General features: G+C 38.6%; 1 protein-coding gene across 1 annotated transcript in view; it reads right to left on the bottom strand.

Annotated features, from left to right (window-relative positions):
- CFAP299 (cilia and flagella associated protein 299) overlaps nt 1–16,481 on the bottom strand; it is a 512,688-nt gene that overhangs the window by 309,276 nt on the left and 186,931 nt on the right. Inside the window, exon 3 of the mRNA XM_053594869.1 lies at nt 2,834–2,924. Within this exon, the coding sequence (XP_053450844.1) occupies nt 2,834–2,924 (91 nt within the window). The remainder of the gene's footprint in view (nt 1–2,833; nt 2,925–16,481) is intronic.

Raw genomic sequence — 16,481 nt, 5'->3', positions numbered from 1 at the left:
TAAATAAACAAATAAATAAATAACAAGAAGTCCTTTTCAGGACTTCACTGTAGCAACCATTCTCTATCTCCCCTATACCACCAATGCCATCTTTTCTACTGCGTCATTCCTATTATTACTCCTCTTAAAACAAAGCAAAACAAAATTCCCTGACCCCAGGCCTCATACCAGCTGCCACTCAATGTCTATGCTACACTTTACTGTGAAAATGCTCAAAGCTAGTTGCTTCCCCACAAATAAATTAAATATTTGAGGTGGTGGATACCCCATTTACCCTGATTTGGTCATTACATGTTGTACACAAGGATCAAATTATCACATGTACCCTCAAAATCTGTACCATGACTACATATCAAGTTTTAAAATGTGGAGTAATATATCCACGTTTTACTAGATCATCTGACTCGACTCCTCAGCGGCATTTGATGGGATGAGCATTATTGTTTGGAATTTTTTCTTCTCCCAGTGTTTCCAGCATTGGTCTTCCCTGATTTTTCTCCTACATGCTCCTTCTCAGTATGTTTTGCTGGTTCATACACACATTCTAGATCACTGAGGGCTGACGTGTCCTAAAATCAGTCATAGAACTTCCTGTTTTTTAAATGATACTTTCTGCTTAGTAAACTCTTGTAAGTCCCATTCAGATGTTGGTAAGTTTTATTTCTAGCCAAGACTTGTCCCCTAAGACCCAAATGAACCAAGTACCTTCTCTACTTGGATATCTAATTGGCATCACAAAATTTATACAGCCCAAACAGAACTATTTCATTACTGATTACTGGAATAGGCGTTCTTTAAGAGTACTACTGTCACAGTAAATAGCACCATCGGCCACCCTCTTGCTCACACCAGAGACTTAGAAGTCATTCTAATTTCTTCTTGCTTCAATACTCCATATCCAGCCCACCAATGAACTCCTTCTGCTCTGCCTCCAAATCGTAGGTAACTGGAACCAGGCCAAGCTTGGGCAGGTGCACAAGAAATGTATGTTGAGTTATTAGGAAGTGAATAGAAGGTGAGTGAGACAATGCATAGGGGTATCATTTAGGAGGCTAGCACGAACATTTGTTTAGGATATAATGGCTGTGAGAATTAAGTTAGACGATAATTGGAATACTGAAAAATGAATTGATTGGACATACTCAAGAGAACTTACTAGTTCATTCCCCGTGGGTGAGAGAAGCTCAGTGACATGCTTCTGCTCTGAGGGAATGGGTGTCTGGTGCTACAGTTTATCATTAAAGGAAACACCAACGGGAGAACGAGATTACAGATATTTTTGAGAGGAAGTATCCCTCTGGGGTTAACATGAACTTGGGGGTCTCTAAAGCTTGCTGATTCTGCTGTACAATATGGACTTTTTTTTCAATCCTGTAGAATCTGACTTTCACTTTTACTATGGATGGAATTTGCTCTTGTCAAATCTTAAAAACCAAACCAAACCAAACCAAAAACTACAAGCAGCCAAACACAAGGGGTGCTTTTTCAGTCTTGACCTTGCTTGATCACTGACGGTCACTCGTTCCTTCCTGGAAGTCCTGAATGCTGATTCCCATTTTTGCCTCTCTCACTGTTCTTTCTATTTAACAGTTAGATAAATTCCAATCTTTCTACTGTGATTGACAAGGCCCTTCAAAGTCTAGTCTCTGCTCATATCTCCCTCTTCACCTTTTAAAAATCTCTCTCAGCCTAGTTCCTACAATAAATTCCCCCTATTCCAAGTTAATTCTGTTCACTATTTAACCAAGCTCTGAAATACACTGAGAGTCTTTTCTAAACATGATATTGTCAATGGATCTGACAACGAAAAAAATGGAAAATTTTTAACTGAGAAAATACTGAAAGAATAGACCCCCTTAGACACATATTTTTCTTTTGCTCTAAATTTTTCATCACACTATTTCTGATCATTTTTTATCACTTACTACAATTTCAGCACAAGTATTTGTTTATTTAATTATACAGGATTTGGAAGATTTTAAGACTTAAGAAGACTGTTAGCACAAGTGTATTAACAAAGTGTGGAAGTAAATTTTTACTACAAATAATAATGACAATTTTTACATATTTGATCTAGCATGAAATTTTAAAAAGCAAAAGTGTGTTCTCCTTAGATAGTCCATTAATTTTTCCCTTTCTCCGCCTTTTTTTTTTTTTTTTAAGGCAGAGGCCACTATGTCACCCTTGGTAAAGTGCCGTGGTGCAGTTCACAGCAACCTCAAACTCTTGGGCTTAAGCGATTCTCCTGCCTCAACCTCCTGAGTAGCTGGAACTACAAGGCACCCACCACAACAGCCGGCTATTTTTTGGTTACAGTTGTCATTGTTGTTCAGCAGGTCCAGGCTGGGCTGGAATCCCCCACCTTTGGTGTATGTGGCTGGTGTCCTCCTCACTGAGCTACGGGCGCCATGCCAATAATGCATTTCTTTAAATCACACCTTTCTAATGCAGTTTCTATCACATGTCCTAACGTAGGAGTCTAAGGAAGTCTAGGGGACTATCTTCTAGGAATCACATAAAACTAGGAAAGCAAGGGGCACATAACAGGTCAGGCTGAAAAGAAGCAAAGCTTTTACCCAGGAGAAGCCCGAAGTTGAAGACGACAATCAATCTGGCAAGCATAGGTATTTTCTCTGCAAAAGATGTTTAAATCCTAATTTTTCCCCCACATTTGGCTGCTTCTATAGATGTAAATGGAAATTTAAAAAAAAATCCTAGATCTATTCCTATAACACAAATAATAAAGAGCCACATTTTATGCCTCATGACTTCCTTTTCAGGGAAGGTGTCAAGGTTTGCCTTTTGTATCAGCTGCGCGCTCACAGGTACTCACGCTCACTTTCCCGCCGCGGTTGTCTTCTTCTCTCAGCGCCAAGGCCTTCAGAAAGTTGTCCTGCAGGTCTTTCCCCGCACTGGTGAGTGTCCTGTTAAGAGCAGATCTTCAGTCATAATATACTCAATACAAGTTTGTTTAAAACACTCTGCGGCCAACAACCATGCTTCTTTATCCCTAGCTACAATTTCCTCATAACATGAAAACCACACATCCACATGTTCTGCTAGATGCTTTAATTTCATGCAGTTACCGCATCTTTGTTTATAAATAATTGGAACCACATCTATAAGTAATGTGCATATTCATATCCAAATTCATGCCGCAATTAATTCCATTTACAGGTACATTTTCTTCTCTTTTTTATACCATAAAAGTCAACATACTTATCCCCCTCACTTCCCATAAAATTATAAATCATTTATAATTTAAGAACAATGTATTTATTAAAGGAAAGTAAAATACTAGGTGTCTAAGCCCACACAGTTACTGGAAAAGAGCAATAATTTTAGCTCTATAAGTGAAGATGATCAAGGCAAGAAGGGAAAGTAGGCAGAATCATCTTTGTTGATGAAAGGAAGCACTAAAAATTTCAGAGAACGGCATTTTCTTTGAAGCTACTGTGAAAGGTATCCCATCTTCAATTTGGTTCTGAGCTTGACTGTTACTGGAGTGTATGAAAGCTGTAAAAGCACACGGAGCCATATTTTGTGAGGCCAAACAATATAGTTCAACAAGGCTCCTGAAGTAAGAAATATTTTATTTTTAGAGCCTAAGCTGTAGCGCTATAGTTTTCACAATTTTTAACAGAGAACTACAATAACAAATACATTTTTTCTCTCTCTGTCACATACATACATCTTAAACAAAAGTTTCATAAAACAATAAACAATACCTATTCTCACCATATGTAGTGTATTCAGAACTCTTTTATTCTTTTCTTTTTTATTGTTTGGGATTCATTGAGGGTACAAAGAATTAGGTTACACTGATTGCAGTTGTTAGGTAAAGTCCTTCTTGTAATTGTGTCCCGCCCCCAAGAGGTGTGCTGTACACCATAACCCCCATTCCCTTCCCCTTCCCCAATCCCTCATTCCTCTACCCTACTCCTATTAGCTCATCTACTGCCTTCATATTGAGATGGAGTACACAGGATTCCTGTTTCTCCATTCTTGTGATGCTTTACTAAGAAGAATGTATTCCACCTTCATCCAGGTGAATACAAAAGATGTAAAGTCTCCACCTTTTTAATGGCTGAATAGTATTCCATGGTGTACATATACCACAGCTTGTTAATCCATTCCTGGGTTGGTGGGCATTTAGGCTGTCCCCACATTTTGGCAATTGTAAATTGAACTGTGGTAACAGTCTAGTGCAAATGTCCTTATGATAAAACAATTTTCTTTCTCTTCTGGACAGATGCCTAATAATAGGATTGCAGGATCAAATGGGAGGTCTGATTTGAGTTCTTTGGTGTTTTCTTCACATCCACGCCAGCATCTACAGCTTTGAGACTTTGTGATGTGGCCTATTCTCACCAGGGTTAGGTGATATTTCAGGGTGGTTTTGATTTTCATTTCTCTAATGATCAGGGACAATTATGAAAAAGACTTCAGCTGCCACCACCACAACAACAAAAATTAACAAATGGGACTTAAGCTGAAAGCCTTCTACACAGCGAAGGATACAAGTAAAGTAAAAAAACAACCTTCAGAATGGGAAAAGATATTTGCAGGGTATCAATCTGCCAAAGGGTAAAATTTATTAAAAAAAATTTTTTTTGAGAGAGAAATAACTTTCTCTGGAAATAAATTTTAAAAGGAATGTATCACAAAGATCTCAATTACAACATTGAACAAAACAATAAAGAATAAGTTCAAGAGTGATTTGTGAAGTAATAATTCTTCATATGGCAATTTCCAACATATTCAACAAGCTTTTTCACTGCATCTACTATGTACCAGGGTGCAACGGTAAATAAGACAGGTTGGACGTGGCCTTATGGAAGTAAGCAGATATATTAACATAAAGGCCAACCATGTGATAACTGCAATAATAGAGATATGACAAAGGATCAGAAAAGTCCGTAAGAGAAATATTCTATTCAAGGAAAAGTCAATCTTAAATTCATTGGCAATTATAAACACAGAAGTGAAATTGCAAGGCAACCTTGGGTAATAGCAAAGCAGTCAGAAAATAAATGCAACAAGTGAGGGAAAAACCTTGTAAAATTTATACAGGTTAATATTTTTATAGACATAATTGTTGCAAATGTGTAGTAAGGCCAGACATCAAGTAGGATCAGGACCTGAGTTCAAACTCAGGCAGCCTGGTTCTAGGACTCATTCACGAAACCCCTGCACTGTGATGCCTTCCAGGGAAGGCCCTTAGTGCTACCTACAGAGCTTGGACCGTGTCTTCTGACCAGAAGTTGGTGTGTAAGAAAAAATAAATAAGGTGGTCAAGGACATGTTTCAGAAGGAATATTCACCGTCTTTAGGGGAGCAACACTGGAGGGATTAATTGGGAAGCTATTATAAAATTTCAGCAAGACGTGATAAAATTTAAGGAAGTGGTGGTAAAAACAGCAAGAAAAGGATAGATTTGTGAAATGTTTCAACATAAAATGCAACTGGTGATTGCTTTTCACAAAACGTTAAGAAGACATTACCATCAGTTTTTTTTTTTTTATTAAATCATAACTGTATACATTGATATGATCATGGGGCATCATACACTCGCTTCATAAACCATTTGACACATTTTTATCACAGTGGTTAACATAGCCTTTCCGGCGTTATCTCAGTTACTGTGCCAAAACATTTACATTCTACATTTACCAAGTTTCGCAAATACCCCTGTAATATGCACCACAGGTGTGATCCCACCGATCCCCCTCCCTCTACCCACCCTGCCCCCTTTCCCACTTCCCCCTATTGTTAAGTTGTAGCTGGGTTATAGCTTTCATGTGAGAGTCCCAAATTAGTTTCGTAGTAGGGCTGTGTACATTGGGTACTTTTTCTTCCATTCTTGGGATACTTTACTAAGAAGAATATGTTCCAGCTCCATCCATGTAAACATGAAAGAGGTAAAGTCTCCATCTTTCTTTAAGGCTGCATAGTATTCCATCAGTTTTATTAAATTCATGTGCTCTACTGATTATTTCGTTGGTTTAGACATGTGATCCTTCATGTCTGCTTTTGCTTTTCTGGCTTTAAGCTCCTGGGCTTGTATTATGAGTATTAACTAATAATTCAAATACCGAAATATACATAGAAAATAACTACTAATTAGTACCAGTGGAGAGAATTGTATTTGAGGGTTGCTTTAATCCACTGTTATGTCTAGTTGTGAGTCTTCCATATTACAATATTTCCTGGACACCGATTTCATAGTAAATCTCTAAATTAGGAAATTGATTTTGTCAGCTGCTTGCTCCAAAACATGTATTGTTTCTCTACAGCTCAGAGGACAAGTTTATAGTCACTTGGGACATTTCCACCCAACTTTCTGCTTATGGTGCATTTTAAAACTACGGTCTGTTAGAAATCCCTTGTGAAGTTTGAACAAAGAATTATTTTTCCGAGTGTGTTCATCAGGATGGGTTAGGTTATGCTGGTAAGAGATGACCCTGATCTCATAGCATTACAATTACCAGAGATTGTTTCTCAATAATGCCGGGCATTAATAGCAAGATTTCTGCAGCTCTTTATCTTGGAGGGAGTAATGGAGAGACTGACCAAAGAGCCTCTGTCAGATACACCTGTGGTCACTGTGCAGAGGGAAAAGAGGACATGGCCACAAAGCTACATATGACACTTCCAGTCGCACATTCTTGGCCAAAGGAAGTGCTATGACCAACCCAAAATCAAGGTCGTGGGAAAATGCAATCCTGCTCAGGGAGTTGCAGCAGTATTTGTGAAGGTTAGCTTATATGCCTCTGGCTTCCAGGAAAAAAAAAAAAGTTTGACAGAATAGATTGTTCAGTAAACAAAAGCAAATAATTTTTGAGTGAATTTTAAAAGAGCAACAACAAAAAAAATGTTAAACAATGTGATTCATCGTAGTATCCATATTAACAAGTAAAGACCTTTTTGATAATTCGGTTCACTAATCTTAGCACCAAAACAGAACCTGCTCTCATACACAGAACATCCTAAAAATTAGTTGAAGAAATGAAGGTGACATGGCCTTCTGTGATGGCTGTAGACATCCTGCTGTTTTTGGCACTCTTAAATTCCCTACCCTACTGGTAAGAGAACACTAACTTTTATTTGCGTAATTGCCCTTTCCACATTCTATGCTTTGGTAGAATCAAGGTACCCACCTACTCTCACTAGCGAACCTCATCTCATACATACGCCTCAAGCTTTACCAACGCCATTTAACCTCAGGAGAACACGAATCTTAAACACAAGGATGAAAAACAGCTGGAGCTGCAGTGACTGTTCTGCCCTCCTATTACATACCCTAATTCAATTTTGTCTTTGAATCTGTAATATTTGGTTCTCTTCCAACCAATTCCATTTTTTTATTTAGTTCATGAGAATTAGTTTCTGTTTCTCACAACCAAAACATACAATTGAGACAATGGCCACCTAGGTAGAACACTACAGGATTCCGAAGGATTTCCACTCCGGCCATCTTCCCAGATACACCTTGTTTTGTTGTGAACTTTTAGAACTTTCCATGTGCCATCCCTCATCCCACAGCACAAAAGGAAAAACATCATCAGTCTTGTATGGGTCCCGTAAGGTTATTTTTCACATATATTTACAAATTATTTTTTACATACATAGTATTGTGAGGTGAGTTGTTGACTATATTACATATTTTGCAACTGACTTTTATTGCTGCTGTTGTTATTGGAAATGAACATTTATGAGAGTGCCACACAAAATACCAGAAGAATAGATTTCTAGGTCCCACTCACTAATAAGTAAAGAACTCCTGATATTCTGTTTGTCTAGCGTGGGTATCTCGCCTGGCTGAGGTTTTTAGCAGATGTCCGGGTCAGACAGGAAAATAGAGGGAATCGGCAGGGGGATTGGTGCTGCCCCTGAACACTTAACTAAGGCAGACGCTGTTCTTCCTTTTTCCACAAAAAAATGAAAACCTCCATCTTTACCTGGACATAGAGCTACCTGAAATAAGGAACACATCTTTTAGCCTCTCTGTACCTAGGAATATTCATGTGACTAACTTTTGCACAATGGGATCCAAGTGAAAATGTTGTGCAGCTGCTAGTGAACACACTTAAAGGGTGGGGAGGAGGATGATCCCTTTTCCCTCTAGCGAGAATGCAATACAACCGTTGCAGCTCCAACTGCCATCCTGGACTTAACTCAGAGGCCTGGACTTAACTCGGAGGCTTTGGATAAACAAGGAAAAGGAGCAGGCCCCTCATGCTTTGGAGCCTGAACACAGCCTCGAATGGCACTATCTGGACTCCTTGAATATAAGGGAGAACAGAACTTATATTTTGCTTCAGACACAGTCATTTTTTTTCTTTTTTATTATTTTTAACCACACCTAATCCAAACAGATAGTTCATCATGTGAAATTTGCTCACCCTCTGGAAAAGATGTTGCGTGATAGGCTTGGCGATCAAGTTAAAATTTAACTTTATCTGCAATATCCTGAGGATTTCCAGGAGACTATCTTACTCACGTAATTGAAATTTTAAACAGTCAGTGGCTGAGTCTTTTCAACAGAAGCACAAGGTAATGAAAATGTATGATGGAACATCAGTCTTCATTTTCCACTCATTTTCCAACTGATTTAGTCCAAGCTACTGCATTTTTCTGACCCTGAGTTTCATAATGGGCTAAATAATATATAAGCCCCTAGCAACCATAAAGGTTGAGATTTAAAGTGATCATACTGTATCATTGACCACCGAGCATCATCAATGCATAATCAGTCTGAGAAATGTGACTATTACACCAATAATACACTAAGACGATTCTATACCCTTTCACTGTTATTTAAGTCCCACACACACAGATGTACATCGTTGCCTGTTATAAACTATATAAGGAAGATATAAGTATTTTTATTGCATAAATTAGGAGCAGAGAAGATAATGGTCTATGGCCCCAGAGTTATTTGTAGCAGAGAAAAAAATGTGACATAAATCATCTTTCTTACAGCATGCTACACTGAGAACCTGAAACTTCTCAGTAAGAAGAAATATTGGAAAACTAGAAAAGTTAATCCAGCCTGAGCGGTAAGGAATTTTTAAATCTTTAACATGCACTACTCTTATTTAACTAAGTTTATTTGGCACTCAGTGACCTGAGAAAGCTTGCTTGAATAAATATTACAATAGGAGTTACTTCCTCAAGACGTGAAGTAGGTCTATTACAAAATCTTAGGGTTATAAGTTTTATAGAGGCAAATACTCAATCTTTTGTTTAGACTCCACCACACTTTCAAAAGAGGGGGAAAGTTATACGGATGAGTTAACGTTTACCAGCCGTATATGATAGAATCCTGCATGAATGATTCGAAACATATTCTTAATCATCAACAATTCAGCTACTGGTTTTATGATTTAACTTGCGTCTCAGATGACTCATGTTCACACTATGTGATAAACACCAGAAGAGAGAGAAGAACGAAAGAAAAAAGAAATGAAAAACTATTAAAGTAGAAAATTTATCTTCAAGAGTTATTTTCTTTTGAGTTCACTTAGTTTGAAGATAAATTGTTTCAGTACATATTTGTGACGTTAATTATCTTAAAATTTTAAGTGTATAATTGGGAGGGTTTTAATAAATAGGTTCAATCAATCATTAAGATGTGTTCTATTAAGCAGTTTCTGCATAATCACCAAGTCAAAAAGTAGGATTGCATCTATTTGAACAGCAACATGTTCTAGCTATTGTCTTTGTGCTGTCTCTAGGACAGTATTTTGTACTTTCCGTTATGCTCAAATCAAGCCCCAAAGGGTCTACGTTTATTTCTGCTTTAGAGATGAAGTGAGACTCAGTGAGATTAACTGTCATAATCATCTAGTATTAAGCTCTTAGACCAGATTTCACTGATCCTAAGTCTTTATTCTACAATACTATGCAGAAGCCTCATAATACATCAATGCATTATATTTATATCATAATATTTTTATATCATGAAAAAATGAGAATTCACTGGGAGAAAATGTGAATTAGCAGGAGTGTTGGGGAAGGCAAATGAGTAGCAACCTTCACCTGGAGGTAGGTACCTGTGGGAGCTGTCAGAGGAGGGTGGTCTTGAGATTGCTATGGAAATCCAATCAGCCATAATTATCATTCCAGTCTAGACTGAAATTCCAATTAACTGTTCTGTTCAGGGGTATATTTGGTGTCCATTAAAGCCAGTGAATGCCAACATACCCTACATTTCACGTTTATAGAAATTACATCCAACTCCTTAGCACTTGTTTGAACATGAAATTCAACCTCTCTGTTCCTGAAAATGTTTTGTGTACTCAGTTCAGGAAAATGTAATGCAAAGTAAAGTAAAAAAATAGTAGGTAAGTAAAAGTGTATTATTTAAAAATCTATGATATTATCTTCTTAAACAATTTCTGAAAAAGAAATTTTCAGAAATAGTTTTACTTCTCATGGATAAATTTACTAACAACTATTTGTACGATCTGGAATAATTTAAATTTAATTTTTAGAAGACAACGTGGAAAATAATCTGCAAATGTGATAAAATATGATTTTATTTGCCATGATATATAAATTAAACAATGCATCTAAGAAGTAAATGTTTTGATGTAAAGCCCTTATTGCTCTAGTAGGCAGATATGGAAATCTTTGTTGTATAGGAAAACATAATACCCTTCTGCTTTGCTTTTTATACAGATTAGAAGAGAAAAATTCCACCTTTCCTCAAATAAAATGTTTCTCAACTATCTGTCACATTGGTAAATCTCCACCTTCTTTCTCTCCACGTATCACTAGGTATCTGCTCTGCATTAGTCAGTTTGGTCGTTATTAGTCATAACAAAACACCTCTACTGGGCAGTCTGGACCAGAGAGCTCTGGAGGCTGGACATTAGGGACCAGGGGCCAGCAGGGTTGGGTTTTCAGATAGCCACCTTCTTACTGAGTTCTTACACAGTTATCACTACTTACACATGCTTTTTGAAGATTTCATAGCATTTCTTTTCCTTCTAAGTTTTACATATATTTTAGATTTAATTTATGTCCAGCAACAGGATATTAATGTTAATGTGGAAAGCTTGTTTTCATTTTCTTTTGTTGACTGTATGTAGAATAAAACAAAATCTACGTATTATTTTGCATCACACAATTTTACTAAACACTTTCTTATTATTATTAATTTTAATTCCCACCTATTAGTTCCCTTTCATTTGACATGAATATACATATATATGTTTTATATATATATATTTTTTTTTTGAGTCAGAGTCTCACTTGTGTAATCTTTAGCAGAGCACAATGGCATCATAGTTCACAGCAACCTCAAACTCCTGGGTTCAGGTGATTTTCTTGCCTCAGCCTGCCCAGTATCTGGAACTACATGCACCAGCCATAGTGTCTGGCTATTTTTTTGTTTGTTTGTTTTTTGTTTAGAAACGTGGTCTCAAACTCTGGAGATCAAGCAGTTCACCAGCTTTGGCCTCTCAGAGTGCTGGTGTTATAGGCGTGAGCCACCACACTGGCCTAACATGAATATTTTAATTTTCTCACTAGACATTTCACTTTTCTAATTAATCACCAGATATCTCCCAAACATGAAACTAAGTGGAAGTTTCTCAAAACTTTTTCTCTTTCATCTTAGACTATAAAAACAAACAAACAAAAAACTGATGAACTAGAATATTTTTGAACAAATCTACATGATAATTATTGTAAAAGAAATCAGTCTACCTTTCTTATATAATCTTCAACTGTACACCACCTACCTATACAGCTTAGCCAAAATATATAGACTCCTCTGAGACTTCATTCCACATTGCTCACATTCAGAAGTTCACACTATCAGAGTCCCAGAAGAAAATAAACAGATGCTGAGCTACAGGGGACATTTCCAGAGCAGCCGACCCACAGCCTCTGCACCTCCCACAGCCTCTGCAACCTCGCACAGCCTCTGCACCTTGCACAGCCTCTGCAACCTCGCACAGCCTCTGCAACGGCACTGTCTCTGGGTCCCGCACTGCCTCTGCACCTCGCACAGCCTCTGCACCCAGCATGGCCCGTACCACCTCTGCCCCTCACATTGCCTCTGCCCCTCACACAGTCTCTGCACCCAGCATGGCCTCTGCACCCCGTACCACCTCTGCGTCTGGCACAGCCTCCCGGGTAGGCTTCAGCTCTTATACAGCTTTCTCCCTTTGTCTCATCCATAACCATTTCCACCAATGAGAATGTGAATGCACAGTTGCCCAACTTAAGAGATTCAAGAACAAGGGGAAAGACAGTAGGGAAATGAGGCAGCGCTGAGCAGAAGTTATTGGGGAGTTGAAGGAAGCTACGATGACCAGATGCTGAGAAGGGGAAATGTAAGTCTGTCTCCTAATCATGCTACTTCTCTACTGCAGAAAAACCACAACAGCTGGGACACTGCAAACCAGCCTGTTGATGACGCTGTCAAGGCATAAACAGAACCAATGTGGAAAGCCACCTCTGAGCTGCTCAAGCTGCCAGAAACTACCATCTAGAACAAACAGCCCCGCACTGACAACATAATGCAGTCGTTCATGGGCAAACAGATTGTAGTTGCATCCAGTTTGAATCTGCTCGGGCACTAGCTGGCATTGCTTCTGGGACGTCAGACCAGACGGAGGCTGTGGGAGAGGGAGGTGCCGTCCCTGCATCCACACCTCTGTGGGCACCGTCAGTGCAGCTGACCACTGTTGGCTCTACTAGCTATTCCGGATGTGTCATGCCTATCATGTGGTTACTCACGTGATCTCGCCTGGACACTTTCAAAGCTTCTTGCAACAAGAATCCTGCACCCATTAGATGCTGTGGAGCAGAGTCTTCCCATTTCAGTGCGTCTCCTGAATCAGGATGGCCCGGAGGTATTAGCCAATACCTGCTGGGCTATTTGCTCCCTTAGTGATGGTCCAAATCAGCGGTTCTCAACCTATGGGTTGTGACCCCTTTGTAACAATGAAAATACATCCTGCACATCAGATATTTACATTACGATTCATAACAGTAGCAAAATTACAGTTATGAAGTAGCAACAAAAATAATTTTATGGTTGGGGGGTCACCACAACATGAGGAACTGTATTAAAGGGTCACAGCATTAGGAAGGTTGAGAACCACTGGTCCAAATGAACGGATTGAAATGGTTGTGAAAACAGGAGTTGTGCCCCAACTTGTGAAGCTTCCAGGAGTTAACCAAAAAGCCAACTGTGACTCCCGCGCTAAGAACCCTAGGGAATATTGTCACAGGGACAGATGAACAGGCTCATGTTGTAATTGATGCAGGAGCACTTGCTGCCTTTGCCACCTGCTGACCAACCCCAAAACCAACATTCAAAAGGAAGCTACATGGACCATCTCAAACATCACAGCTGGACCAGATACAGCAAGTTGTTGATCAGGGACTAGTCCCATTACTCATTGGTGTTCTAAGACTTCAAAGCACAAAAGGAAGGCGTTGTGGGCTGTGACCAACTACATACATCATGGAATAGTTGAACAGATTGTATGCCTTGTTCATTGGGGCATGACAGAACCACTGATGACCCTTTTAACTGCAAAAGATCCCAAATTACTCTAGTTATTCTGGATGGAATTTCAAGTATCTTTCAGGCTGCTAAGAAACTAGGTGAAACTGAGAAACTTAGTATAATGATTAAAGAATGTAGAGGTTTGGATAAAATTGAAGCTCTGTAAAACCATGAAAATGAATCTGTATACAAGCCTTCATTAAACTCGACTGAGAAGTATTTCTCTGTAAAGGAAAAGAAAGATCAAAGTGTACCAGAAACCAGCTCAGAAGCCTATACCTTCCAAGTTCAAGAAGGAACTCCTAGGAAGTTCAACTTTTAGATTGTACAGCCAAGGCACAAAGTTGTCGTGTACTATGTCTGGTATTAGCTTGTACTATTTCTCCACTAAGAACTCTTTTTAAAAATGGTTATTGTAGCGCTTTTTACAAGGACACTATACTCGAACAGTTCCATACTGCACATGCTGTATGGAGCCTGTCCTCTCAAAGTTTCTTATTTCTACGTGGAATTTCATATCTTTCTATAAACAAAGATTAAAGCCCACCCTTTTCTTTACTTCAAAAAGAAAGAAAGAGAGAGAAAGAAAGAAAAGAAACACTCAAAGTGATTGTGGGAAGAGAATATAATATAAGGAAGAATATAACAAAGGGGACATTAGCAGGGTTAAAGAACTTCACAAGAGATGGTAGAATCACAGAGGAGTTGGCCATGGCAGGAAGGCCGTACCATGCCCAATCTACTTGTTACTTTCCCGTTTTATACAATTCTGGCTTAAAAATGCTACTTCAGGTGAAAAAAATTAAAATTAAAATGCTGAGAAAAATATTAAAAAATGCTATTTTGGTATATTTTTCTATCTATCTGGTGGGAGCTCGAATTCAGCCTGGGCAATCTTGCAAGACCCCATTTTAAAATAAATAAGCAAGCAATGAACAATTTTAAGTCCTTTCTCTGAGCATCAATTCTGCAAGATGTTCCACCTTCAGTCTCTGAGGGATTATTTTTAAAGATCTAACAGGGAGAAAGTGTCAGTGTCCCAGTGTCCCTTCCGAAACTCCTATCTTTTTCTCGTAAGCCATTTTCAGTGGCTTTTTTATTTCCTTTTAATGTAATTGGAGCAATGTTCCTTAGGCGTGAGATCAGTCAGGATTATATTTAGAGAGATTTATGGTTTAGAAACTTTTATGCTACCTACTGTGATTTCCATGGAATTTCCAAGAGGTCATCAATTTCTATTCTAATAAATTTATAATCTCAAGGAGATTACTTGAGGAATGAGATTCATTTATCGGTAGAAAGGCACGTGGATCAAATTTCCACTGAAAAGAAAAATGGCACAACTTTCCCCATTGTTTTTTACATGAGAGAGTTTGTAAATTATCAAATGTACAGTAAAGCTATCAGCATCTCTGGGGAGAACTTCCAGGGACAGAAGCACACAAAAGAAAGAAGGGGAAACTCTAACGCACGCGCCAGACAGCTGTTCCTTTCCATTTTCTATTTTCAGGAAAACCCAGGTGGCAGTCCTAAGATCTGTGGTCTCTTAAATCAGTCAGACTTTACTCTTCTGGATGAAAACCTCTGCTCTTCTTTGAGGGGACAAAACGGGTTGGCTTCTGTGTGCGCCTCTTCTTTTGGACATCTGGCCAGTTTACCTCTAGTTATTTCTTAAATATGGTAAGTTCAGATGCTCTTACACTTTGGGGGAAGGAAGGAGGATTAAAGAAGAAATAACGCTCTTTGTCTCTGAATATGTTTGATCTTACTCTGAAAACTCAGCATCCCCAGTAGGTAGGACATATAGCCACAGACCACCAAATCCATCAAAAGTTTTACATGCATTCTCTTCTGGGAGCAGCTACATCTTCCATCCTGATTTAGAATGTATTTCCTGACCTTCTGTACCGTGAAAGCCAGTGACAGAGGAGAGAGCAAGGAAAATGTCCTACTGTTTAGTATGCTTGCCTCCAGACTCCTCTCTGCCTGTGGGAATCAGTCTCATTACTCCACAGAAAGCTGACACTGGTCGTGAGCAAATGAGGTTTGAGAAAGCTTAACAGATTTAGGTGCAACATCCTTATTCTGTGTATGCCTAGTCTCTCTCGCTTGTTTTTCTGATTTTTGAAAGATTCTATACAAGTGGACAATTTAATAAAATGAAATTCCGTGAGGCAACTCTTCACCAAACAAGCTATCCCTTAAAGACCTATGAAAATTGTAGATAAATGGGGCGGCACCTGTGGCTCAAGGAGTAGGGTGCTGGTCCCATATGCCAGAGGTGGCGGGTTCAAACCTAGCCCCGGCCAAAAAACAAAAAAAAAAAAAGAAAATTGTAGATAAATGATTATTATTATCAGCCAGATGCAGTTGTTCACACCTGTAACCCTAGAACTCTGGGAGAGCGAGGCAGGTGGATTGCTTGAGCTCAGGAGTTCAAGACCAGCCTAAGCAAGAGTGAGATCCCATCTCTACCAAAAAAACAAACAATCAAACAAAACAAAAATTAGCAGTCATCATGGCAGGCACCTATAGTCCCAGCTGCTCAGGAGGCTGAGGCATAGATTGCTTGAGCCCCAAAATTTAAGGTTGCTGTAAGCTATTATGCTATGGCACTCTACATAAGGGCAACAGAATGAGACTCTCTCCAAAATAAATAAATGATTATGATTATCGACCACTGAGTTTTGAGACGGTTTGATTGCAGTAATAAATAACCAAAATAGAAAGTATTCTTTATCTCCTTAGCACTACTTATATGATGTATTATGTTGTTTCCTCTTGTGTATTATACTTCTACTCACATAACAAACCATGATGTATGTTTTAGTGGAATAAAATAATTTAATATTTCCATGTTATATTCATAAGTTGATTTCTGTATTATATCCATAAAGTTCTGTATTAGATTTTAAGTGAAATCAGTCAGTAGATAACAATATCTTAA

This window comes from Nycticebus coucang, chromosome 1 (assembly GCF_027406575.1).
Source record: "Nycticebus coucang isolate mNycCou1 chromosome 1, mNycCou1.pri, whole genome shotgun sequence".
Taxonomy (NCBI): Eukaryota; Metazoa; Chordata; class Mammalia; order Primates; family Lorisidae; genus Nycticebus; species Nycticebus coucang.
This window is presented reverse-complemented; position numbering and strand designations above follow the sequence as displayed.